Source organism: Equus caballus, chromosome 3, assembly GCF_041296265.1.
Source record: "Equus caballus isolate H_3958 breed thoroughbred chromosome 3, TB-T2T, whole genome shotgun sequence".
NCBI classification, from domain to species: domain Eukaryota; kingdom Metazoa; phylum Chordata; class Mammalia; order Perissodactyla; family Equidae; genus Equus; species Equus caballus.
In genome coordinates this window covers 3,579,219-3,606,761 of record NC_091686.1, presented here as the reverse complement: position 1 = coordinate 3,606,761, position 27,543 = coordinate 3,579,219, and the positions used below count along the sequence as shown (strand labels likewise).

At 54.0% G+C, this 27,543-nt stretch overlaps 1 protein-coding gene across 18 annotated transcripts in view; it reads right to left on the bottom strand.

The window, feature by feature from the left end:
• The window catches only part of NOD2 (nucleotide binding oligomerization domain containing 2), a 36,254-nt gene extending 9,150 nt beyond the window's left edge, over window positions 1-27,104 (bottom strand). For 2 of the 18 annotated variants that reach the window (XR_011436848.1, XR_002806748.2), the window contains exons 1-9: window positions 22,793-23,199; window positions 21,759-21,930; window positions 20,137-20,603; window positions 13,255-13,360; window positions 8,452-10,267; window positions 4,711-4,794; window positions 4,422-4,505; window positions 2,104-2,187; window positions 140-223 (exon numbers count right to left, since the gene is read on the bottom strand). Coding sequence is in view for 15 of the 18 variants with exons in the window: in XM_023636953.2 (XP_023492721.2) it covers window positions 140-223; window positions 2,104-2,187; window positions 4,422-4,505; window positions 4,711-4,794; window positions 8,452-10,267; window positions 13,255-13,360; window positions 20,137-20,595 (2,717 nt within the window). In the remaining 3 variants the exon portion in view is untranslated. Of the gene's footprint in view, window positions 1-139; window positions 224-2,103; window positions 2,188-4,421; window positions 4,506-4,710; window positions 4,795-8,451; window positions 10,268-13,254; window positions 13,361-20,136; window positions 20,604-21,745; window positions 21,931-22,792; window positions 24,910-26,977 lie in introns of those variants that run through there. The other 16 variants (XM_070261804.1, XM_070261806.1, XR_011436849.1 and 13 more) reach the window with 14 other exon arrangements.
• Between the last annotated feature and the right edge of the window lie 439 nt (window positions 27,105-27,543).

The window sequence follows — 27,543 nt, the reverse complement described above, 5'->3', positions numbered from 1 at the left end:
GTTCTTTCTCACCTCACTGCCTAACACAGAGGGTAAAACTGAACTTCAAGGACCTTCGAAACTGGCCCAAGCTCCTCAAGCCCCTCCCTCCTCATGCTGGCTCCCCCATGACAATTACAGGACAGACACTGACGCTTACCTGAGCCACTTCAAGCTGGGGTGATTACCCAAGGCTTCAGCCAAGGCTTGGGCTCCCTTATCACCCACCTTGTTGCCCCAGAACCTGAAAAGGCCAACGGAGTCAACAGAGAGCATCCGTGAGCACATGTTCTAGACAGGCGCTAACAATGTCCTTCCTCTCTAGGGTCCCAGTCAGAGGGGCAGGACCACTCGATTCCAGACAGGTCTCAATGGGGCTCCTAGGTCCCAGCAAAGTAGACCTGCCTCCTTTTTTTCGGAGGGATGGCCAAATTTCACGCAGATGTTTTTAACTGCTTTAAATTAGATTTACAGAATAGTAGAGGCCCACCCAGCACAAACCCTCAGGGACGGGGACCTCACTCTCCGTGGCAATTCACATGGTTGTGACATTCTTCCTCACATTTAGGTCAGATCGGCTTCCTGGTAACTGCCACCCACAAATCCTTAACTACCCTCTGGGACCACCCGGAAGTCTAACTCTTCTCCCACGGCCGGCTCTTTACTGCTTGCTCTTTCTTAACATCCCCAGTTCCTGCGTGGTATCCAGCTCCTTCACCCTGGAGGTCATCCTCCTCCGACCTACTGTAATTTGGAAACATCCCTTTTCAGAGGGGGAGCCCAGTTCACACCGTGGGACCAGGTATTTTCCATATGGGAAGTTAGCCTGCACAGGTATGCGCACGAGCGAGCGAGAGAGCTGACCCAGGACGTTCCCTGCACTCCCATCCATCAGGCAAATATTTACTGAGCTCTGTGCTCCAGGGACATGATGCCGTAACAGCAAACAACGTCCTAAGTGTGCACCAACAGGGGACCAGTTAAATAGATTACGACATCCAACCAGTGGAACACTAAGCAGCTAGTCTTTGAAAAATGAGGTCATATGGTGTGAAAAGATGTCTATATATTGTTAAGAAAAAAATTGCAAGTTACAGAACAGTTTGTATCACATGATAGTGTTTGGGGTTTTAGCACAGTGCCTGGCCCAGACAGGGGCCTTGATAAATACTAAGGATAAAGACCCAGGTCTGCCAGATGTGACCTCAAGCAGGAAAGTGCTCAGTGAGGCTGTGGCCCACCTCGTTCTAGACTCTGCTGCTACCAGTGCAGCTGGGAAAAGGTGTTGATCTCTCCAGCAACACTCTCCTGGCTCAAACTCAGCTTGTGGGCAACTTCCCTGCCTGTGAAATGGGCTGGAACACCTGGGCCATATGGTTATTCTGTCTTCCTGGAGTCTCGGGTTCTGAAACCCCCAGTTCTTGTCAAATGGATCCCAGTTCACACGAGGGCAAGACTGGACAGGAGAGGGGCTGCAGGAGGCAGCATGGGAGGCACCCTGGCGAGCAGTTGCTCTGGCCAGCAAACAGAGGAAGCCCCACTCTGGGGCCCTGCGGTCTGCCGGACTACCCTCCCACCTGTGTCTGACTCCCCTCCTCTCCCTGTCAGGCCCTGCAGCAAGCAAGAGCTCGGAAGGGGCTGGTAAAGCCCCCTCCCATCCTGGCTCCAGTCTCCAGCCTTCCCCACTTCCACCTCTTCCCTCCTGTCTCACCCCTGGCTGCACAGCCTCTGGGAGCTTTTCAAAGTTACTGATTCCTGGGCCTTGCATTTCATTTATTTCATCTGGGGTGGGGCCCAGGCAAAGGCATTCTTCAGAAGTTCCCAAGTGGCTAGAACGCACAGAAAAAGGTGAGAATCACAGCGCCAGCACCCCGAGGACCAGACGCTTCCTGCCACTGCGTGGGCACTGCCCTCCCCCAACCCAGACATCCTGAACTTCCTGTTTATCGAGTGACAAGCAAGCACCGAGGGAGCCAAGGGCCACCCACTCTCTCCCTGCCTTGCCCTCCTCACTGCAGCCCGGGCTGCCTCTGGGGCCCTCTGGCGGAAGGGTTTCACCTGCCCCTACATCGTCACAAGCGCCAAGCCCCTCTGTGCGGCCCCTTTGCCCGGAATCCAACCTACCCCAGGAACTGCAGGGAGGTGTTGGCTCTCAGCCCCTGGGCCAGCACCACGGCTCCCGCGGCAGTGATGTGGTTATTCCCCAGCCTGGAAGGGAAGACAGAGGAGGCTGAGAAAGGGGGCAGGACATGAGGACCATCAGTGCTCTCAAGGCCTGGGCTGGTGGGGAAGGTGTGGCCTGGTCAGAGAAACATGGAACAAAGCTTGGAGGCCCTCTCTGGGACACAGGAGCCATCCGCTCCTCTCACGCTGCCCAGCAGACACAGTGTGTGCTGCTTGTGCTGGGGGCTGCGGGGAGCCTACGCACTGGCTCCCGCGACTTCGTGTTCCACAGCAGAGGGAAAGGAGTGGGGGAGCCTGTTTTGCAAAGCAGTGCGACCAGTAGAGCAGGAGGCACAGTGGGCAGCTGTCCCGGGAGGCAGTTCCCCCGGGGGAGCACGAGTGACTCACTGTCACATCTTTTCCTGTCTCAGCGTCCGCTGGTCTGTTGGCACTAGACTCCCGCATGCCCCCTGCAGCGTTTCAGGATCCACTGCCACTGTAGGTAGCATTTACCTGTTCTGAAAGAGCCTGGGGCAGGCCCAGGGGCTCAGAGACAGGCAGGGATCCTCCTGAGCCTTCCGGCGGGGGGTGGGGAGGGGGTTTCAGCAAAATCCAGACACCTCAGAGAGCTTCGGAGAGATCCCCAGAACTCTCACCCACAAACTCAGGCTTCCTGGAATAATAACACGCCTTCATCTTTTCAAAGAATTTTCACATCCTTTAAGCCACTCCCACTCACTACACTCCTACAGGGCAGCATTATCATCCCCTTCCAGAAGGGGTGTGTCAGCCCCTCAGACCTCCAGCTTTCGTGACTGCAGTGCTGGGAATTTCACTGCCACCTCTGCACCAGGGCCTGCCTCCCACAGCCTGCCCCCAGCCAGTGCCAGGAGACAGGCGATGCCTCCGCCGGGCAGACTCGCTGGAGGCCTCCCCAGCAACCTTCCATACTCTCTCAGAAAGGCAGGGAAGTCTCAGATGCTCCCTTCCTCTCTCCCTCGCTCAGGGTCAGCCCTGCGCAGCAATCTGATGACTCTCCCCACCTCTGCGGCTCCCTTCCCTGTTTCCCCTCACAGGCATTTTCCCAATAAATGTGTTACACATCGAAGGCCTCCTTGGGAGGCTGGACTAAATAGGATAAACACACTGAGAACGTATGTGACTCACTCTCGCTCTCTCAGCCACTGAGCTCACCCTGTAACGCACCCACTATATTGTGTATACGTAGAGTAACTGGCTTAATCATCACAACAACCTGTGAGGTAGCTACCACTAGTCTCCATTTTACAGAAGGGAAAACAGAGGCACAGAGACATTGGGCTGACCCGAGGTCACACAGCTAATGAGGATTCAAACCTTGCTCCATCTGGCTCCAGAGCCCCATGCTCTCAACCACGATGCTCTCTTAGCCAAAACCCCAGGCCTCGAATTCCCAGTGCAGCACCTTCCCGCTGCCCACAGCCCTCCCAGGGGGCTGGGCTAGCCCAGGTCTGGCCACAGCCACTCTCAGGTCTGCGAGTCTGGGGGAGCCGGTGGTGGCGGCAGAAGAGAGTCCTTGGTTAGAATGGCACCTCTGGCACTGGCCTTAGCAGCCCCGCCTGAGACGGAGCTACGTGGTCAACAATTTAAAAATGGCGGTTCCCATGCCCAAACCCAGCCCCGTGGGTAGAAAGAATGGATGGAAGCAGCTCGTCACTTTGTCTTCTTTTACTGCCTCGTGAATCCAGGAGGCAAGAATATCCCAGAGAGAAAGAGAAGCCAGGCCAACGTGGAGACCCGCTGGAGCAGGGATGCAATGGTGTCAGACAGGAGAGAGGCTCCCGCTGAGGCCAGGAGAGTGAGGAGGAGCGGAAGCACAGACTTCCCAGGCTGCGTGGAACCCCGCACCCGCCAGCAGTGATGGGGCCTCCTGAGAGCTCTTCGGCCACTGCTGTCACAGCTGAGGTGGCAAGTGTCTGGCGTGTACCTCCCCCCGCAGCACGGGCTCCATGGACACCAGGGAAGCCCAGAGAGTTTGTGATACTCCTAGACACAGGGAAGGAAAAGGGCCTAGAACCCTCTTCAGCCCTGGAGACTAAAGGTCAAAGGGCAGGGAGCCCTCAGCAGAGCGCTCCGGGAGTTTGCTGGGGAGTCATAGCATTGCAAACCCTGCTCAAAAGGAGACCCCACCAGTATCCAGCTGGGAGAGCAGGAGCCAGCAGTGGCAAGCCAGGGCCCAGAGCAGAGCGACTGCTTGGCTGTGGGAAACAATCTCGGGAGCAGGGAAGCCCTGGGCTCACCTGAGGGCCAGGAAGTTCTGCTTGCACATAAGGAGCCTGGCCATGGAGTGTGCACAGCCATCCGTCAGCTTGTTGTTGAACAGACTAGAAAGTTCCATGAAAGAGGAGACATGGAGATAGCATGGACAAGGAGAGTGACCACCCAAACCCCTGGTAGCCTGTTCCCTCAGGACAGGAGTCAGCCGGCACCCTCCAGCCCTCCAGCCTCCCGAATGCCCCACCCCAGGAGGCACGGCCGAGAGTGAGGCTGGGGACACTGGGCCCCAGGTCCATGGCCAGCCTGACTTACGCTAACTTCTGCAGCTGCTCGCAGTGAAGGGCACGTTCGATGAGCTGGCAGATGCCTCGGTCTGAGATGTTATTATCTCGCAAGCTAAAAGAGACAAAATAAATAAATTTGAAAACGAGCTGATGAGATCCTGAACAAAACCCCAAAAGAGACTTTTACTCGTCTGCAAAGTGCCAGCATCTGTGCTTCTGGGAAACACCACAAAGACGGAGCACCCCAGCAAAGGGGAGACTCCCTCCACCCCTGGCAGGGTACTGACATCACACACTACACGGGGGACGGCTCAGGAATTGGGGACCCAGAGCCCTGCTGACAGACACGGAACCCCCGGGAGTCAGCGCCCCAATCCGAGGCAGTTTCCAGCTCTGCAAAGTGGACACGAGAATCACAGCTGCCTCGCAGAAGGTTCTGAGGTGGGAAGCACCTGATGCCCATGAAGGTGCCAGGGAACCAGGCAGGGGACCCCTGGGGGCAGTGGTGGTGACCGCTGTCCAGGCGAGCACATGGCAGACCAGCTAGAGGAGAGCAGCCAAAACTGGAAAACCAGCATGCAAGCTGCGGCTAGTGAGGCCCCACTGACCAGCCCTTCACTCCAATGACATCACTCTTGCAGGCCAGATCCCGCCCAGCAGGTCCCCTCTGATGCTCCTCTTGGGGCAGCGTTCCTAAAACTCACCCAATGACAAGATTGTCTGAAAGTGCCCCTGAAATACCGTCTCGTGGGGTCCGCATGGTCTTCCCCTTCAGGCAAACTTGGGGGGGGTTTAAGTGATAAAGGTGACAGCTCAGGCTCGCTCGGACTCCCTCAGTGGAAGTGCCCATCCTGAGTGGCCACTTATACTATCTGCTGGTCCCTTCATCTGCCGAAAGGGAAGGATGGCATTGCTGACCTCACCGGCCAGGTGAGGATTTAGAGACAGTGCACCGGACAGTGCACCCAGTGAGCACGTGGCACCAGGTAAAAGCTACCTGTAACCATGATGGGTCACATGGACAGCGCATCTGATGTGCTGGCACTGTCCCAAGCACTTCCCAAGAGTAATAGTATTTAATCCTCAAAGCCCATGAAGTAGGGATTATGAAGACGTCCACTAGACAGAAGGAAACTGAGGCAGGGCAAGTGAAGTGACTTCCCCAAGGCTGCACAGCGCCTAAAGGATTTGGGCCCAGGTGGTCCGGCCCCAAAGCTTACTCTTAACCATGGCATTGTGTGGCTCTCCTTCTGGCCTTCTCTGGGCTCTAAGGTCAGATTTCATAACCCACCGATGGGTCATGAAATCAACTTTGAAGGTATTGAGCAGCATTTTTAAAACAGAAAAAGGACAGAAGAGAGCAGAGTGTATCAGAGTGAATAAGGGAAAGTCATTCTCTGAAGCCTTTGTTTCAGCTTTACATGCCTTACTTACTCACTATGGGTCACAGCCACAACACTTTGAACGCCATCCCCCTAGAGACAGAGCCAGGGTCTAAAGAAACCTATAGAGGGACACTTTGTCTCCGGGGCTTCCTGGAGGCTGAGGGTTTCGGTTGTCAGGGAAACACTTCTAGTGGGAGAGATGCAGCTGGGCGGGACTGTGTGTGAGGAGCGGCCTGTCTCCAGCCCCCCTTCCCCTTTCCTTCCCTCCCCGCCTCCCACAGTCTCTCTGTGCGGCCCCCCCACCACTGTCTGTCTTGAGTCTTGGTCTGTCTCTGTCTCCGTCCCTCTCTCACACACAGGAAAGGCCCACTCAGCAGCCTCACGGTTGCCTCCCCTCCCCCACAGCGCAGGGTAAAGAGCAGTGGAACGTGGTCGAGGACTTTAACTGCTAACGGAACAGGAGGCTGGTGCCCACAGACCAGTCATCTTCACAGCGTGGCCTCTGAACCACTTGTATCAGAATTACTAGGTTAACAACATAGATTCCTGGGCTCCCAGCCTACAGGATGGGAATTGCTGGGAAAGGCCCAAGAAGCCGCCTTCCACGAGCCCCTTTGCACACCACACTCTGAGCACTACAGCCAGACCGTCCTCGCATTTCTCTGAAAATAGAGACAGGCCCTCAGCTCCACACGCCGTGGGAGTCCCGTGGGCTTTCCTAACCGAGGAGAAAGGATCCATTCATTCTCAGGAAGGCTCTGTGAGGAGCAGCCAGGCCAGCGGTTCCTGACCTCTTGGGGTTCAAGGACCCCTATGAGAACCAGGCATCCTCTATCCAGAAAAATGCACATTCAAATGTCTTCTCTGCCTGGCTCTCAGCCCTGGGGGGCGGACTCCCGTCACCGGCAGCGACAGGCACCCACTCTGGCCCCCTGCTTAGTCAAGCCAGCAGAAGGCCCTGGCAGAGGCAGGAGGGGAGACGAGAGCAGGGGCCAGGCTTCTCCCCCAGGCCCCGCTTCGGGGCGGCTGCCACCCCATGCCTTCCTCGCAGCCAGTGACTACTCCTTCCCTGCCCATCCAGGCCCCAGGAGGAGAACAACCCCGCCCACCCCGCCCCAGCACCCTGCCCCAGTCCTCTCTGCTCTTCCTAATGCCTGCCCAGGCCTTTGTAGACAGTCCTTTGTTAAACTCTTCTCAAATCACCCGATTTAAGTGTATCTTCTGTTTCCCCTGATATATTCATATTTGTCATATGTATTAACTACATATAATAGACACATTAACTTGCTATATGTTATAGATTATATTATTATTATTACATATTTATAAACTTATGGCCACGGTCCCTATGTAAGAGATGACAAAGGTCACCACACAGTCTCTAGTAGATATCTGCGTGTCTGCTTCACTGAGAAAAGAAAGCTTGCTGCCTTGGCCTAGAGAAGGTATGTCATCCTAATATATTCCAGGAGAGATAAGTCCCTTGCTTAGGGTCAAATAAGGTCACCCGGAGAGGACCAAAAGCCCTGGGAAGCTGTGAGTAGACATTAACCTTAAGCTACAACCTCTGCTTTCTCAGAGGTTACAAATACGGAGCAGGACATCCCCCTTCAAGGCTGGACAAGAAGTTGGGAGGTTGTGGCGAGCTGGCTGCCACACCTGGGCACGCTCTCGGCCCTCACCCGGCCCAAGACATGGAAAGAGGCCCCCGAGTGCTGGGCACCGACATTCCAGAGGGGGGACCCCACACCTTCCAACAGGGGGCAGAAAGTAGCATGGGTGATGCCAAGATTTCGTTGGACACAGCGCTACATAGGGAATAAAGGTGCAGACGAAACTCTGCAGCCACTTCTCTTTCTTGGGTCCCGAAATTCCCATCTCATTGGGATCTTCGTCACCTCTGATGTGGGGTCGTTCCTAATACAGACACATATTACACAAAACTGTGCACGTGACTTCAAGGTTGTCACGGAGCCTCTGAAGCCCGTCCATAGACAGTTTGCTTGGGGGGAGCAGGGCTTCTAACCAGAAAGGCATAATTTGTGAATCCCAGCTCTATGTGACCCTGGACAAGCTACTTCGCTTCTCTGAGCCTCAAATCTAAGATGATGGGGTTAAGAATGTCTCTGCTGCAGCCCAGAGTGGTTGTGGGGATTGAACGGGGTAATTCCGGGAAGCGTCCAGCGCAGCGACCATCACATAGGACGTTCAATGAGTTACGCCCATCATTATCCTTTGTTTAAACTAACACCCACACTGGAGAGGGGGCCCGGGCCGGGCTGCACAGAAAGGGTGGCAGGGCATCCCAGCATGGTGCTCCTGCACCGGCGCCTCCATGGTGGCATCCCCACCGTGCCCAGCCGGCATCGCCCAGCAGCACTCACTAAAGAGCAGTGCAGACGCTGAGGCAAGGCAACAGCTGCTCCACGCCAACGTCGCCCACAGAGTTGTGGTCCAGCTGCAAGGCCACAGGCCGCCGGAGGTGCCGCAGCACAAAGGCCATGGCAGCACACTCGGCTGGGCCCACGCTGCAAAATGTCAGCTTGAGGTGCCCGACATCCAGCCCACGCACAGCCTCCTGTGCCAGCCGCTCCTCCTGCATCTCGTACAGGCTCCGGATGAGCCAGATGAAGCCGGGCATGGCATGCATGCTCTTGGCCTCACCTGCCACAGCTGGTGGGATGGAGTGGAAATGCTTGTGGAGGCTGCGGGCCAGGCACCACCGGGCACAGGCCTGGCGCTGGCGCAGGGCAGTCTCAGACCCCTGGCACTTGGCCAGCAGGCCCCGGTGCTCCTGGGACAACAGTCCCGCCAGGAAGGCGGCTGTGATCTGGAGGTTGTGAGGCTCGGCCTCCTGCAGCAGAGCTTCCACGCTGTCCTCCTTGCACCTCGAGCCCTGCACGCACATGGCGGGCAGCAGCCGGGCCAGCAGCGAGCTGCCTGGCCTGCCACAACTGAAGAGGTATCTGAGGGAGGATGGCGGCACGTCAGCACTGAGGACGAGGTAGAATGCAGCAAAAAAGCACTGGAAAGTGATGTGCAGGAACTCCATGGGGGGCGCACTCCCAGGCACAGCCCTTTTGGCACGCACCAGGAAGCCAAGAGAAATGTCCTCACTGTCGACATGTGCTGCCTGGAGCTGCTTGGCTGAGAACACATAGCAGCACGTGCCCAGGCCCCAGAGAGCCAGCTGGCCGAGGTGCAGGAGGGTGGGGAGCCTGCCTCGAAGCAGGCCAGGTTCCAGACCACCGGGGGCTGAGTCTGGTGGGGAGGCATGCAGCAGAAAATGCTGCAGGATCAGCAGGTACATATCCGTGGTGGTCTTTGGGGACCCCCCACCCTGCAGCAACAGCTCCTGGTGGCATTTGGATACCATCCATGAGAAGACAGGAAGGTGGCACAAACCGTGCAGGGCTGAGGTCGCTCTGAGCAGGGAGATGAGGCGGTCAGCCAACCCAGGCTCGCGATGGCACTTCCTCAGGTACAGTTCGATGCCCTCTTCCGAGAAGCCCTTGAGGGTGAATTCCGTGTGCACGTACTTCCTGAGTAATGCCGACACCGCATCCGGACGGCTGGTCAGCACCTTGCGGGCGTTCTTTAGCAGGTTGCCCTGCAGAAGGTTGAAGAGCAGATTCTGGACAGACGTGGGGTCGGTCGGAGAGCAGTGACGCTCGCCATCCGTGAACCTGAACCTGAACTCGTCAAAGCCATCGAAGGTTAAGAGGACGCGGTCAGGGTGGTCAAGGAGAAACTGGAAGACGTCCTGCTGGCCAAGGTCAGGCCAACAGCAGTGTTCAAAGAGCAGTGCCCGCACGGACAGTGGTTTTGCCAGGCACTGGAGCTGCCGGCAGCTGAACGGGAAGACAAAGAGAAACTCCTGGAAGTCCCGCCCCGCAGCCCACAGCAGGTGCAGCTGCTGCAGGAGCGTGCTCTTGCCGCTGCCCGCCTCGCCCACCACCAGCACGGTGTCCGCATCTTTGTTGAGGTGGCCACGGGTGCTGAAGAGCTCCTCTAGGCCCAGGGTGGCAGGGCTCTGCTGTGGGGGTCCAGCCATGCCCAGCTCCGTCCGGATCTCCAGAACATTCTCTGTGTATATTTCCTCCAGGCAAAGATTTTCTGCCCCATCATAGGTGTTCAGAAAGCGAGACTGAGCAGATACCGTGGTCCTCAGCTTGGACATGAATTTCTTACATGCGGCATCTGGAAGACAGAAGAGGGAGATGATGTGGGACCGGGGGGAAGATGGGACCTGACCAGAGAGTGGGCTGCGTGGGGTAATGTGATGATACAGATGGGAGGGAACAGCCAGCAGGTGCCAGTCTGGCTCTCCACTCACATGGACTTTGAGGACAGTCACGTAACCTTCCTATGCCTCAGTTTCCTTCCCTGTGAAGTGAAAGAAATGGCAATCCCTACCTTATAGGGTTTCTACATGGATCAATTAAGATAATGCATGTCAATGCTTCATTCAGTGTCAACACAAAGTGTGCGCTCCAAAGACGCTAGCTGGCATTGTTGTAACTACTACATCAGGAAGGGCTGGAGAGGAGGAGGAGCACCTGGCTGGGGTCACAAGACCTGCATTCCGATGCCTGTCCTGCCATATTGACTAAATGGCCTTAGATAAGTCCACTCAGCCTCAGGTGCATCTTTGTAAAGGGAAACAGGAGGTTTAAGGGCTCAGGAGCCCAGTTTCTGCAAACAGACCCGAGCCTGAAACCTGGGTCTGCCATTAGCTTAGGCAAGCCTTTCTGGCTTCCATAGTCTTTTTGTTGGTGGTGGTGGTGAGGAAGGTTGCCCCTGAGCTAACATCTGTGCCAATCTTCCTCTATTTTGTATGTGGCACGCTGCCCCTGCATGGCTTGATAAGTCATGTCTGCACCCAGGATCCAAACTGGCAAACCCTGGGCCACCTCCAGAGCGGAGAGCACGAACTTAACCACTATGCCACTGGGCCAGCCCCAGTTGCCCCCAGATTCTTATCTGTAAAAATGGGGACAATTCATACCTTGAAGGATTGTTTCAGGCGGAAATGAGATAAAATAGAGTTTAGAAGAATGTCTGATATATGGCAGACTCTCAGAAAATGGTGTTTATTACCATTATTATGAGTGAGTGTGGTAGGCACAACAGGGGCCCCTCAAAGATGTCCACATCTTAATCCTCATGATCTATGAATATGTTACCTTACTTGCAAAAGGGACTAGACAGAGGTGATTAAACTGAAGACCTTGAGATGGGGAGATTATCCTGGATTATCTGCGTGGAGCCAGGACTGGATGGCCTCAGGGTCACCGGGATGCCCAGGGCAGGCACTTGGCCAAGGTCCCCTGATCAAGACCCCCTTCCCCATCCTCTTCACACAATCGTCTGCAGTCTGAGCTCTCATGAGGAGGGTGTGTCCACAGGGCTGCTGCTTTTCCTTTATCACCCTAATGCCAACATGAGCAAACCACTTCCTGTGTCAGGGGTTGGTTCCCCCTTTAGGAAATGGGGAAGTGGTAGTCCAGAGTCCAGGGTGGTGGGACCTCAGAGCATGGTTCATGACCACGGTCTCACTGCCCCCAACCAAGTTCTGTACATTTGTTCTCAGCCCTAAGGTGAACAGCTAACTCTTGCAGAGAGCTCTGCGCACACGGAAGCTGCATCTGCAGTCACACAAAGGACGTGCCCTGTGCTTGCATTTCCTCTCCTGCTCCCAGGGCTGACAATGCTCATTGCTCTTAATGCCCTCTGGATAGACCAGGAGCACTGAACGGAGACCACAAAATAGCTTGTCTCCTCTCCAATATCCTGATTTCCAATGCAGGTTTTCCAGCCATCACTAATAATATCAAAATTCTCCAGAAAAAAAAATTGTCTCTCATTTTGAAAACAAACACACATATGTCAGTCGTCACCGCTCAGCTCATCACCCTGGGGAGTCTGGTACCACAGCACGATGCTATGACTCATGGACGGCCAGGTGTGCTCAATGAGATCAAGAGTGGACATTAACCAAGGGCCAGGCCGGGCACCCCTGCCCTGCACTGACATCTGCGTGCTGTCCTCGGGTGAGAGGGTGCACACCCAGGCGCTGCGCACTGGCTTCCAGCCATCCCTCCCACAGGTATGCCCACTGCCCAGAGGGCAGGGCCCAGGGAGAGAAATCCACCTGCTAGCACCCGCACAGGTCCGGGCCCCCAGCAACTGAGCTTTCCCTACGGTGACATGGGAACGAGACTGGAAGAGCACCAGGCTTGCGTCCTCTCTTTACAGCTGACAAGCTCTCCTCCCAAGAAAAGAGAAAGCAGAGGTGGAGACAGTCCAAAACCAGACCCACCCCCCCCACCCCTACCTCGTCACTCAACCTCCCCGCCTCAGTTCTCACGTCTGCAAAGTGGAGAAAACAATACCTACTTCTCAAGGCAAAGGACAGATAGCGTAAACAAAGCACCCAGCAGGATGCCTGGATGTCCAGGCTGTGCCATCCACCTCTCTCAGTCCTGACTCCGGCTGTGACCATGTGCAATGAGAGATCCCACATTATCTAAATCCATTTGGTCCTTGCGTTTCTTTTTTTTTTTTTTTTTAAAGATTTTTTATTTTTTCCTTTTTCTCCCCAAAGCCCCCCAGTACATAGTTGTATATTCTTTGTTGTGGGTCCTTCTAGTTGTGGCATGTGGGACGCTGCCTCAGCGTGGTTTCATGAGCAGTGCCATGTCCGCGCCCAGGATTCGAACCAACGAAACACTGGGCCGCCTGCAGCGGAGCGCGCGAACTTAACCACTCGGCCACGGGGCCAGCCCCGGTCCTTGCGTTTCTGATAGTGAGCAGCTGAACTGCAGAGATCAAGAGATACCAGCCCTGTCTCAAAAGGTGTATGCACATCTTTTCAGTACAGATAATGTTTGGCTCGTAAGGAACTCCTGTATTAGCCCTCAAAACAAGGCAGCTTCAGTGATCACTCTGCAGTGTGGGAAGTAATAAAAGCTAACCCCTATCACACATGTTCATCCTTTTAATCCTCCCAGTAGCCCAGAGAGACGGCAGTGGTGTTATCCTTAAAATGAGGAAACGGAGGCTCACACAGCCAGTAAGCGGGATTCTAACAGACACGTCTCACTCCGGAGTTTTGGCTCTTAACCATAAATCCATATGGCTTTTCTTTCCCTTTCTGATGAGCTGAGAAGACCATATATATATACCTTGGAAAGGCAGGGCTAACAGGACTGGTAATTCCTGAACATGTTGTAGAAGGAAGGCAGCCAGTCCGTTCGCCTTCACTGTGGCAAGATCGAGGAGCCTTCTTGCCTATGGGGAAAGCAAAAGCCATTATTTTTCCAGAAAAGATGATAGAGAGGTGTGGGAAGGTTTCTACTGATTACCACAATTTCATAGGCCTCTCTCTTCCACCACAATAAAAGACCAGAAAAACATCCAAACAACAGGACGGGTTTAAAGAAGTTGATACAGCACTGGGGGGTGAAATGAATACTTAAACACACACATCCAGTCAGGCTGCCTCCCAAAACCCACTGAAAGAGCAAATTACTTAAAAAAAAGACATAAACCTACAAACCTACGAGGGTAGGGAAAACAATCCTAGAAGCTGGAAATCATTTGGAAGAGAGGTGATTTCACTGAGTCTCCTGGATGAAGCGCCATCTCTGCGCAGGACTCCCGTGTTCCCAACTCCAACCTGAGCTACGCCCCTGAACCCTGGATGTGCACATCCAACCGTGTACTCGGCACCTCCACCTGGATGTCTCATAAACACCACCACTTAACATATCCAAACTAAACTCCAAGTGTACACACACCCCAAACCTACAGCCTTCCTCATCTCAGCTGATGGCAACTCCATCCTTCCAGTTGCTCAGCCCCAAAGTTTCGGAGTCATCGTTGAAGCCTCTCCTCTGCAAGCCACCAGCCAATCCTGCTGGTTCCACCTTCAGAGTGGATCCAGAACAGCACTGCGTGGTAGAAATATAACGAGATACGTGCAAGACGTGTGTAATTTTGAATCTTCTAATAGCCACATTATTAAAGATAAAAAAAGATGAAATTAATTTTAATCATATATTTTCTTTAATCCAACATAGCTAAAATATTACCATATCAACATGTAATTTCGTATTAAGTCTTTGAAATAGAATGTCATTGTGGACGGGCCACATTTCACGTGCCCAACAGCCACAAGTGACCAGTGTCTACCACGGCGGATGCACAGCAGGAGAGCCCTGTCTCTTCCTATCATCTCCTTTACTGCTGTCCTGGTCCAAACCACCAGCATGGCTCACCTGGAAAACTGCAAAGGCTGCATCACCGGGCTGCCTGTGCCTGTCCCTGTCCCCACCATCTGTTCTCAACACCACAGTTAGAGAGTAATTCTTTAAAAATAAAAGCCCGATCACACCACTCCTACTACATATGTCCCAATGTTTCCCTCATTTCTCAGAGTAGAAACCCAGGCCCAACAGTAGCCGACAAGGCCCCAACAGACAAGTCCCACCTGCGACCATCTGGAGCCTGGTTACTTCTCAGGCCTCACCTCTCACTCCTCTTCCCCTTGTTCATGCCACTCAGCACACCAGCCTCCTGTTTCCTGAAAATATCAAGAAGGCCCCCACCTCTGGGCCTTTGCCCTGGCTGTCCCCTCTGCCTTGAATGCGCTTCCCCCAGCTAGCCACATGACTACTTCCGTCACTTCCTTCAGGTTTTTGCTCAGAGTTCACCTTCTCAGGTTGAACTCCCTGACGGCTCTAATAGGCGAGCACGTACCCCCGCCCCTGCGCCTCTCAAACCCACTCTACTTATTTCACAGCACATGCCACCTTCCAACACGCTCTGTGATTCACTTCCTCCGGCTTATTGTCTCTCTTCCCTACTGGCATCTTAGCATCTCCAGGACAAGGAGTTTTGTCTGTTTTGTTCACTGCTGTAACCCCCATGCCTAGAATAGTGCCTGAACTGGTGATCCAGGACTTGCCAAATGAACGAATAGTAACAGATTTAGAAGAGTCCAGGACGCCCAATCCTAAGGAACAATGGGAAAACTGAAAACCGCACAATCTGTGTCTCAGAATCTGCAAAGCCTGCTAGAACTAAGAGCACCAGGGACCTCTGGAACCAAGGAAATGATTAAACCAAGGAAGGCTGAGTCAGAGTGCCTGATGAAACGGATCTCCAGTTGCCCTTACACACGCCAAGCCACTAGCAACTGTGCTTGCCCTGCCATGGCAAAGCGTGGAGAGTTATATCCTGGAAAAGCTAAAACAGAGCCCCTGGACTGTGAGGTACCAGGTACAGATGAAGGAGGTGGGGACCATACCCCAAACAGAGGTTTTAAATGACCAAGTGTGGGGGCTGCCCTGGTGGCGTAGTGGTCGGGTTTGCATGCTCCGCTTCGGCAGCCCGGGGTTCACAGGTTTGGATCCCAGGCACAGACCTAGCACTGCTCATCAAGCTATGCTGTGGTGGTGTCCCACAAAAAATAAAGGAATATGGGCACAGATGTTAGCTCAGCAACAGTCTTCCTCAAGCAAAAAGAGCAAGATTGGCAACAGATGTTAGCTCAGGGCCAACTTTCCTCACCAAAACAAAGACCATGTGCAAAGTGAATACTGAATGCTGAGCATCCCACGACTGTAACTGCCCAGCTCTCCCACTCACTGGCTCCACAGCTCTGGCAGTCAGACCTTTACCTCTAGGTGGGAGGGCTGGGAAGTCTACACCGGGAACTTGACCAACCCAGGAGGAAAGGTCTAAAGACACAAACACTGCCATTTCCCAAGATTTCTACAGTGAAACTCAAAGTAGACAAGCTTCAGCTGCGTGCTCTGAGTTTCCAGTAAGTTTTAAAGTATTCTATTTCAGTCATGAGCAGACAACGAAGGATTATCATAAGCCCAAAGAAAGCATCTAATATGGGAGATATAAGCCAAACAAGTAGGGGAGGGGAAAGCAACTTGTAGGATAAAAAGGTTATGCAGGGTGAAAAGCAATTACGAAAACACCCTATCATTATGATCCTTAAGTAAGAGAATATATTGCATCCATAAAACAAGAACAGGATGCTATAATAAGGAACATTCAAACACAGCTTTTGGAATTAAAAGAATGACAGCAAAATGAAAAACTCAAGGGTTTAACAATAAAGTTGAGGGCATCATACAGAAAGTACAGCAAAAAGACACAGAGATGGAAAACAGATGAGAAATAGGAGAAAATTAGATGATCAGTCCAGGAGTTCAAAATTCAAATAATTCCATAAAGATAGAAGAGAGGAAATAGGAAGAAATCATCAATAAACTAATCACAAAAATTTTCCAGAACATGAAGACATGAGTTTCCAGGTGCAAAGTGCCTCTTGGGTGCCCAGCACAATGGAAGAACACCACGCACATAGTTGTGAAATTTCAGAATGTTAGGGACCAAAATAAAATTTTGTAAGCTTCCGGAAAGAGTTACAAAATGGTTTTGGAATCCTTCCAGCAATTCTTCTCTACAAGAGAGAAGATAAGGGAGTAACACTCTCAACATTATGAAGGAAAATGATGACCAACCCATAATTTTATACCCAGCCAAACTATCGATTGAGCCTTAGGAAACCTTTCAAGTAAGAGCTCAGACATTTTAACTCCCATACATTCACTCTGAAGAAGTGACTGGAGGACGTGATCCACCAAACTGGAACAAACCAAGAAAGAAGACACGGTATTCAGGAAACAGGAGAACCAACGCAGGGGGACTAGAAAGGGAAATCTCAGGATGACAGCTCTGTACTACAAGTAGAGGGCCGCCGGCCAGACAGACTGGACCAGTGTGACCCAAGACACAGACGTGCTGAAGGCAGTTACCCATGAGATGTCCAGACAGGCCTGGCTCTAAGCTTTATCTGTATTTGGCTTGTCTGCACCATGGCTAATACCATTCTTTCTGTCAACCCCTGCTCCCTGGATCAGCTGAGGACACTCATTTCACCCCACAGAGGGTTGGCTTTGCCCTATGCCTGGGAGCTGGAAGAGCCTTTGGCAAGCTTACAGCTGAACGTACAGAGCAGCCCACTTCCTCTGACCGTATTCCTGCTCGACATCCGGCCCCTGACTCGCACCCACCCCACCAGATCCTCCAGCTGTGGGGAGCCCTCTGTTTCCCAGGACTCACTATCGACTTTGCCCACTGACTTCCCAGCAGGGGCCCTTATAAGCTCCCCGAGAAGGTAAAGCCCGACCTTGACCCTGAGACCCTGTCCAGCTTCCCTGTTCCTGGGAGCCTTCATCCAAGAAGGAAAGGCAACACTGCCCTTTCCGGACACAGCTATGTTTGTGCTTGCTGTGCAGTTTTTCAAAACAAAACAATACACTGTTTGGGGATTTATTGTATAATGTGTTAAAACTATAAAGAAAAGCAAACAAATGATTAACATAACAGTTGGGCTACTTGTTACACTAGTAGTTTCAATTGAGTAAGGTACTAGTGACTTTCTATTTCTTCACCTGGGTGATGGGAATACGATTCTGCCATAACATGAAATTATACACTTTTCTGTAGGCACAGTACCTTTCCCACATTAAACCTGTTGGGTTAATATAGTGAAGGAGCCAAACGATTCAGTCTGACACCCCAGTCCTATCAACTTTAGCAGTTGCACGAGTCAGATGGACAGCTGGTATTACAGCTGGTGTTCGAGCCTCAGGTTTGCTAACAACTGTTATGCCCAGCAGAGCAAGTTTACCCCCATGAAGTCCTCACATTTCATGACAGAGAGAGAAGAGGACGAGCTATGGAGACAAACAGGCCTGGATTCAAATTCCAGCTGGGCCACTTCCCCGATGGGTGACTGGGCAGCTTCTTCATGGTTAAGAAACAGTGGAGCCACACGACACCCTGGCAGGTTGAGGTGTGGCTTAAATGAGAGAAAGGGCTGAGCGTGGGGCCTGGCACGCAGGAGGCAGCTGCTCAGTGAACAGCAGCCACGGGCATTTTAGGGATCCCGTTCTTTTACTTGCATTTTGTTTCATTCCACAACATTTTTTAGTCCCCAACCCACAATCCATGACAATCACCTCTTTATAGGAAATTATTACGAGAATATACATGGCAGTCCTGGATTGGGGAGATACGTTACTTGGGTATACCACAAGTGCCACCCACAGTGAATCAGAAATTCAGCTACTAAGTTAGAGACTCATAGAACGCCAGAGCTCAAGGGAGGCTCGGCGAGCCCTGATTCTACAGACACAAACCTCAGGCAGCCCAGGCCCTTTACAAACCCCTATAACCCTCAGACGTCGTCTGCCATCCTCTCCACGTGCTCAGCTCCATCCCAGCCCTCAACGCTTTTGCTGTCTACCTAGCCCTTTCTTAAGATGGATTCTTAGCTCATCAAAATACAGCCCTTCTTCTTTCCTACTATAAGCATTTAAGGTTATAAATTTCCCTCTATGTTCTACTTTAGCTGTATCCTGTAATTTCTATAAATCATATTCTCACTCCTGTTTGGTTCTGAATATTTTCTGATTTCTGTTATGATTTCTTCTTTGACTCATCAGTCATCCTATTTTCTTTTCTTCCTCAATCCAAACACTTCCTCCATTCATGCCCTGGCTCCCCTGGGCCCCAGGCTTCCAGGCCATCTTCTCCAAACCCCTTAGAGCATCCAGACCAGACCACACTGTTGGGCCCTTGACCAAAGAGGGTAAGACACAACCCTTTAACTTCCCATGTGGGCTGATTCGCTCCCACCAACAGATCACAAAAGATACCAAGGTAGGTACAATAACTAACACGTCTTCTGTAATCCCCACAGGGCCAGGCTCACAGACATGGTGCTCAGTGTGTGACTGTAGCTTTCACATGCAGACCACACCATGTCTGCTCTCTAACTACTTGGCCACCTTGAGCTGGCTTTAAAATGGCCTTGAAGACAGACTGGCTTATTCCATCAGTCTCAACCTAGGCTTACCTAAACTCACTTGGACAGTAAATAAATTTTTTTCAAAACAGACAAAAATAAAAACTAGAAAGCCCCCCAACCCAGCTCATCCTAACACTGCAATGTAATTCCCATTCATTCATTCACTCAGTAATTCATGTATTTCATCCACAAGTATTGATTGCGTGCCTATTATGTGCAAGGCACTCAGAGCACAATAAGCTTTAAGACAGAGCCTGGCACATAGAAGGCATCTATGAATGAATGAAGAAATTAATGATAAATGAATGAACCAAGGCACCAGGGCCAGCCCTGGCCTTCCCATTAACTACTGTGAGCTTACTCAAACCACCTTGCTGGGCCTCAATTTCCCAGTCTATGAAGTGGAATGTTAATGACCGTTCCTGCTGCATCACAGGAGGCCTGAGGGTCATTGTCTAGGGGAAAATAAAACAAAGAGTTTCAAAAATACCCAGTGGACACTTTTCCGTTCTCATGGAACGGTGTTTTCAGAGGCAGTCACATCCTAACTCAGAACGTGTAAGATCTAATGCGATTTCGTATGGGAAATCCTATGCGGGTGTTCAAACTATGGGAGTACACGGGGCGCTACAACAACTGCTGAATACAGGTCTAATTCAATGAATTGTTATGATCTGTTGAGCTGTTACTTTAGAACAGACGGCAATGCAAGTGTACAAGCAGACTGCCACTGATAACAGAACTGACAGCAGCCGCTGGTCACGCTGAGGAGAGCTCCCTGTGCACTGCACTGTTCTAAGTGTCCCACAGATCAACTCACTGAATTCTCCCAAGAGCCTTATGGATGTTTTACATGTGAGGAAACTGGAACAGGAAAGATGAAGGGTGGAGAGTGTCCCTAGAGAAGCCAGCAGCCACACAGAGCAGGCCCTGAGCCACGTCATTCTGACTCCAGAATCCACGCTTGGCCCCCACACAACACCTTCTATCATCACAAGAGGTAAGATACCAAAAGTCCTGAGCAACTTCTACTGGCCTGGCTACCTTTTGAGGAGGAATCGCATGACCCAGGTCTCCCGACAGGGCTGACTTCACAAAGACAAACATGTCTCGTGACTAAGCACCGTTTTCTGGTGAATTCTGATTACCCAAGAGAGAAGTGCCTTACCCGCTGGGATGACGTGAAGATGGGCAACCTGATTTCATCACATTCGTACCGGCTGATGAAGCCCCGCTCGTGCGCCAGGTCCAGCACGCCCTCCACATGGCTGTAGAGTCTCCTGACAATGGCTGGCCGGTGACTCTGCAGGTCCTGGGCTGGCTGGGGTGAGTGGGGGTCCCAGTGCCCAGGAAGTTCGGGAGACTGGCTGTCGGCCTGGGCCTCCCGGACAGCCGCGACGAGTTGTTCACAGCCCCAAGCACCCTTCTTCCAGACAGTGTCCAGGAGGTGCCTGGCCAAGTGGGAGAGGGGCTGGCCCACGAGGCTGAGGCTCTCATAGTCTTCCCAGGAGAGGACGTCCCAGGAAAGCAGCCAATCCAGGACACTCTCGAAGCCCTCCAGGGACCCCGAGACCAGCAGCCCCACCAGCTGGCTCCTCTGCGCCTGGAAAGCCTCCTGCGTGCACATTTCACAACCTGGGGAGGAGAGTGAGGTCAGGGCAGGACTGCTCCGGAAGCAGGCGGGGGCAGTGGAGGCCGAAAGTCAGCCCCACCCTGAGCCCAAGCTGGCCACAGCTCTCCCCTTAGACATCACACAACCCTAGCTCCCCATTGTACACATGTACACACTGGGGCCCAGAGAAGTCAAAAAACTGCCTCAAGGTCCCACAGAAAATTTGAAGCAGCCAAGAGTTAAATCAAGACCTGTCTCTCACGGGGTCAGCCTGGTGTCGCATGGTTAAGTTCGCACACTCTGCTTTGGCAGCCTGGGATTCACCAGTTTGGATCCCAGGTGCAGACCTACGCACTGCTTATCAAGCCATGCTGTGGTGGCATCCCACATATAAAAATAGAGGAAGATGGGCATAGATATTAGCTCAGGGCCACTCTTCCTCAGCAAAAAAACAAAAAAGAGAGGAAGATTGGCGGCAGATGTTAGCTCAGGGCTAATCTTCCTCAAAAACAAAAAAAAGACCTGGCTCCCACATCCATGCTACATCGCTGGCTTAAGAAGTTTAAAAAGTTAAGAAGCTCAAAATATGGAGCTAACGTTAGGAGCAATGTCTCCCAAGGAAGCAGAGAATTAATTCTCTTTGAGGCCTTGTGAGGGGCCTTAACCTGCTGGCTGGATTGGGGCTACAGCAGCTCTCTCTTCAATAATGGCTACATTTCTTAGCGCACACAGTGTGCCAGGCACCACTCTAAGCGCTTTCACATGTGAACTCATTCAACTCGCCCCCCACTCTGAAGTAGGTGCTACCATCAGCCCATTCTACAGATGAAGAAACTGAGGCACAGAGAGGTTAAGTGACTTGTACAAAGGCTCACAGCTACAGTAGGTGGAGCTAGGATTTGAACCCAAGCAGGGTGACACCAGAATGCATGCCTTCAATTCCCTTATATTTGGGTTGGCACAGGGGCCCAGAGCCCAGGCCTGTGTAGGAACCCACCACTACCACAAGGGGCAGACCCAGGACATGGCTATAAAGATCCCAACCCAGGTGAAAGAAAAGTCTGCGTGCAAGCTAAGCCGTCTCAAAGCTGCAGGTGTGTTGCCCCCAGTTATCACTGCCCCTTCCCACCTGCCCCCCAGCGTCACCTCCCTCCCACCCCCTCACCACCACACGTTACATGCTGTCGTCTCTGCCACTGGCTCACACAGGCCTCAGCCGTCAGACTCCGGGTTCTGGGGATTCGAGGGAACTCGATCTCTCGGAGCTCCAAGCCCTGGGAGGGTTCCAAGCAGCAGAGAGTCGCTCAGCAGGTTCTGTTCTGCGAGTGTCACAGGGTCCAGGGATGTGGGCTGGTGTGGCGCCCAGAGAAAACGAAAGTGAGAGTGTGGGCATGGAAAAAGGAGAAACATCTGCCGCTTTTTACAAAACAGGGACATTCCAAGACACTCAAGGGAGCAGACGCCAAAAGGCTTGGGGATTTTGCCTCTTTCCTATTTCTTGTTTACGTGTCTCACTCCCTTCCTGGCCCGAGTGGAAGCCTGGGTCTTATTCATCCTGGCATCCGTAAGCTTGGCACAGGGCTGGGCCCAGGGGAGGCACAGCGGGAATGTTCATGAATCAAAAATCCACTGAGCAAGGGAAGAGGCTGGAACACTCTGTGCCACCCTCATATGCCGGCCAAGGTAAGAGAAAGGGGAAATCTCCAACTCAGGATGCTGCCAACACTCAGGCTGGAGGCCTTGTGCTGGCCAGATAAGAGACAGAGGCAGGGGCCCAGCGCACACACGGCACTGCTCATGAAGCCACGCTGGAACGGCATCCCACATGCCACAACTAGAAGGACCCACAACTAAAAATACACAACTGTGTACCGGTGGGCTTTGGGAGAAAACGGAAAAATAAAATCTTTAAAAAACAAAAAGAATTGGAGGCAGCAAGGTCACCTGCGTGTCTGGCAGCTTGGGAGGGAGAGCATCCCCGATGCAGACGGCACTCTAAACCAGGAACTAAAATAGTTCTCTCCAGCCAAGCAGGCTGCCTTCTGTGCCCACGCCAAGCCGAGGAGCCAAGAGGGTAGAGGTGGGGAGGAGGGAGGAGAGAACAGGAAAGGGGAGCAGGAGCTCTGGGCTTGGCCCTGCAGTGGTTCTCAGCTGTGGAAACACCGGCTCCACCACACCCCCCACCCAGGTCCTGGGGAAAAGAACCACTCACCCGGAAACGGGAACAGCCCAGAAATGGGGTCAGTCCTCTCCTTCTGACCCAACGCTCGGAGGGCATGTGCATAGCCAGGAATTAACGAGGTTGAAAGTTAGGAAGAGACAGGACTGTGCTGGCTTCTCGCACCCCGGGGATCCCTAAGGACGACAGCTGCTCTCTCCTCCGCACTGGGAGAGCCTGGAGCATCCCGCCCTCCAGCAGAGCTCATTAGGCATGGCAGAGCAAGATGGCCAAGTCATCGGCGGGCAGGCCTTGAGCAAGAAGGCAAAGGCGCAGGACCGGCAGGCCTAGATCTGCCCACAGACCCTACCTCCTGCCCGGGGAAACCCCGGAAGGATGAGCCAGCAGCCAGAGCTGGCCAACCAGCTGTGCAGACATAAGTAATTCTCAGCAGTTCTGGCACAAAGCCTTGTGCATCCACTGTGACCTGTACTGAGAGACCAGGCTGGGACCTGAGACACGCCCACAGACGTGCACGCCCACAAGGGGATGAGCTGTGAGTGAACAGGCCCTTCCTGAACACACCAAGTCTGGGGCAGCCCAATGGATGCTCGGGCCCCACACACCCAAGCCAGCGACATCAGGGTTCTGTGGACACCAGGAGGGAGAGGCGGGCCCAAGCCACAAGGTTTGAAACTCTGTCTTCCTAGCAGCAGCTAGAAAGTTCCATCTCTGCCCTGGCCTTCTCCCAGAAACCTCAGAGCAAGGAGAATCCCCAAGGACCAATTTGGCCAGGCCCCTGTCTCTGAGCAGGCATTGTCCCTTCTCATCTTAAACAGCCAGTGGGGAGGATCTGGCCTTGTTGCTGGCCTCACGAACCTGCTCAGGAAGTTCCTCATTATATCTAACTTAAGTTTCTCCTGCTTCAGTTTAAATTGGGAAAGAGAGAAAAGAGATGTCCACTCATCACCTATTTCATGAAAACTGTCCCTGAAATCCTGCCTCTTGCCCTTGATCGCCTGCTCAGAACCCCCCTCTTCAGACTAGATACGTCAGTCTATCACCTTGCCGTCTCTTTTCCACGTCAGTTACTACACTTGTGGAGCCATTACAGTCTCTCCTCCAGGAAGGTGAAGCCCATCCATGCGAAGAAAGGGGCACTTCCTTGCTGAAGGAGAGGGCCCAGCAGAAGGGGCCACCCACGTGGGTCCTCCCTTGTCCCCAAGCCCTGACACTCCCTTCCTTCCTGAGACCACAGCCTGCCTGGTTTCTCTGGGGCCCTGAGCCAGTTAATGTGCTTCAGTGGTGAAATCTCAGTCCACTGGGCGCCTGCACACAGGAGCCGGAGGGAGGCCCAGGGACGGCCAGCTTTTGCACTGTCCCGGCTGAGCAGGGCCGAGCCTCCCTGGGGCACTGGGTCCATCCCCCGACCTCCTGCAGCCATGTCCATTCTCGCCCCCTTCACCCAGAGTCCCTCTGGGAAAGCATTTCCCACCAGCATACAAGCAGACGTCCCTCCATTCTAAAAGTCAAGCCCTCTCTCTACCCTCACTTCCCCTTTCAGCCCTAACCTCATTTCTCTGCCCCCCTTCACAGCCGGACTCCTTGTCTGTCGTCTGTACTGCTGTCCTCAAGACCTCCCCTCCCACCCCCTGCCAACCCGGCCTCTGTGGCTTCCCTCGGGGTCACCAGTGAGGTCCACCTTGCTTCGTCCTCAGCCCCCGTCTTGCTTGCTCTGTCAAAGGCAGCTGTCATACTCACTCCCTCCCTCCTCCTCTGAGCACTTTCCGCACTGCATCCAGGACAGCCCAGCCCTCTGATTTCTCCACCCATCTACTGGCTGCCCTGACTGTCTCCTTGTCTGGTTCCTCACACTGGGAGTAAGTCCCTGGTCAGACCGCTTTCCTCCGTATCACTCTCCCTAAGTGAGCCCACTGGCTCTTACGGCCTTAAATATCAGCTACAGGGCGAGGACGCCCAAAATTTATTTCCGGCTCCAACCTCTCCACGAAACCTCACCCGGCTCCTACTGGACCTCTTCATGTGGATGCCTGAAGTTGACGGCAGCTCAAAACTTCCAGACGCTCAGGCCAAAACCCTCCGAGTCGTCCTTGACTCCACCTTGACTCCACCTTGACTCCACTCTTCTCTCGCAGCCAAATCCATGGATTCTATCTCCAAAACATACCCCAAATCTGACAATCTGAGATGTTTCCACCACCTCTGTGCCATGGGCACGGGTAGAAGCCCCCATGGGCTCTCCCCAGAATGACAACAGCAAACCCCTCGCTGGCCCCCGCTTTCTGCCCTCACGTCCTCCAGTCTACTCTCCCACCACAGCCAGCCGAGCCTGCTATCCCCGAGTGAGAGCAGGTGGCTCTGCTCCTCGCTGCTGCCATCTGCTGCCATCGCACTCAGTGAAAACCCCACCCTCACTGTGACCTTCGAGGTCCCACGCACTGACCCCCAGATCCCCCCTTCTCTCTCTGCACTCGTTTCCTACTGATCCCCCATGGGCTCCTCACCCACCCTGCTCCAACCACTGTCCTCCTCCTTGTTCCTAGAACAAGCCAGACCTGCTCCTGTCCGTCATGCTTCTGCCTGGAGGCCTCTGCATTGCTCTTCCCTCTGCAAGTGCACTGTCCCCCTGCCCCCAGCTCACGCCCCCCTTCAAGGCTTTGCTCAGTTGTCACCATCTCAGGGAGGCCAGCCCTGACTATGCGATATAAAATTGCAATACCCACCCCAACACCTCATCCTTCCTGCCTGCTTTACTCTTCTCCATAGGACCTCCCACCAGCCGGCATATCATATATTTGCTTATTTGACTGCTTCCCACTCCTTTCTAGAGTAAGAACTCCACGCGGGCAGGGAGTTGGGTCTGATTTTTTCATTGCAATATTCCCAGTGTCTCACCCAGTGCATTGATAAAGATTGTTTGAAGGAATAAAAGAATGACTTTACTCTGCAGTTCCCAGGAGGCAGAAATGCAGCCAAGGGGCGGAATCTGCAAGGCACAGATTTTAGCTGGATGAAACCAGAGCCACAGGACACTGAACAGCCACCTCACAAAGGAGACAAGCTCGCTGTCCCTGAGCAAATGCAGCAGAGGCGTCCTGCACTGTGCGGGGAGGAGGTGGGCTGGGTGGGGTCCCTTCCAGTCTCAGATCCCAGTGTGCAGATTGGCAAAGGGGATCTGAGTAAGCAACAAACTTAGGGGTGGAGCGACTGGGACAGGAGAGCAGAGACCATGGGACGTCACTCAGGTCCTCCTCACCACGGGGCCGGGGATGGGTGATACGACAGGCTTTTGCCCTCTATGGAACAAGCACCCTATGGCCAGGAACAGCCCACAGGGAGACCAAGGCCATTGGCAGGGAGAAGCTAAGGGCTCAGAAAGAGGGAGAGAAGCGAGAGCAGACTCAGTGCCAGGGGTCCAGCTGTGGGAGGCCCTCCCCAGGGGATTTGGTGGGTTTTTAATTTGCTAGAAAGCAAGGAGAACCAGACGGCTGCTTCTCAACATGCCGGGCATAGAAGAGGGCCAAAGGCACAGAGGATGTGACACTGGGCAGCCCCTGGTGTGGGCCTGTCTGGCTTGAGGGACGAGGAGGGGTCTGGGCACCCACGGAGGGGGAGGAGGAGGCAGGAGACCGCCAGGAGTTACAAGGTCGCTGATGGGGTTAGAGGTCATCCAGGCAGTCTCTCACACCCTTCTATTCACAGGTATGGGAAAGATGAGGAAACCGAGGCCCGGAGAGAGGAAGGGACTCCACAGCAAGTAGCCTTGGGGGAGATCTGAAGCCTGGCCTCCTCGTTCCCAGGCCGGCCAGGTGCCTCAGGACTTCTCATCCCGCAGGCTCTCCCTCCACAGCCCCTCACCCCAAATCACAGCTCTCTCCTGACCTCAAAGGCTCCTGGGGCCTGGGAGTTCCGCCCGCATCCCCAAGCCACCTCATTCTCCGGAGCCGTAGCCTGCCAGGGTGCTCCCCATCCTCAAGACGCCCCCTTTCCTTCTGCCTTCCATCTAGACCCCGGGACTCCCCACGGGGAAACCGAGGCAGGCTCTCCCTAAGCCGACGCCCCCTTTCGTTCTACCTCCCATCTAGACCCTGGGACTCCCCGAGGGGCAACCGAGGCAGCCCCTTCCTAAGCCTGGCGGCCCGGACGGCTCCGAAGCCAAGTGTCCGAGCACTCGCGCCTTCTCCCCGCCGTCCCCGCGCCAGGCGCAGGAGCACTCACCGCGGGTCCCCAGCGTCCGAGTCCTCCACGCGGTCGGCGCCGCGACTCCGGCTCGGACTGCGCTCTGGCCCGGCCGTGCTGGCGCTGGACGCGCCCCGCCGTCCCCGGCCGCGGACTGGCCCTGCCCCGGGCGCCGCCCCGCTCCCCGCCCCGCGCCCGCGGCCACACCCCCACCGCCCGCCCCGCGCCCCGAGCCGCCCCGGGCCCGGCCGAGGGGCAGGCAGCGCCGGGCTGCTGCGGGGCCGGCCCGCGTGGCCGGTGAGCCGCGTCCCGAGAGCCCCCTCCAGCCGCGGGGACCCAGAGCCTCCGAGCACCGGTCAGCGCGCCCGCGGGCCTCCAGAGCCTTGCTGTTGTGAGGTCCCGAACAGCCTCTCCCGGGCGGGACCGGTTCCGCCAGGGCAGGGGGCGTCCGCGGCTCCTGTCTGCACCTCTGCCGGTCCAGGAGGGGCGCCCACCTGCCGCGACGTCCGACCGACGCTGAACGGCCCAGTCCTTCCCCTTAAATTAAGTTCGCTTCGTTTTATGATTTCTTATTCTTCCGAGCAAGTGACGCTGGTTTTCCATTG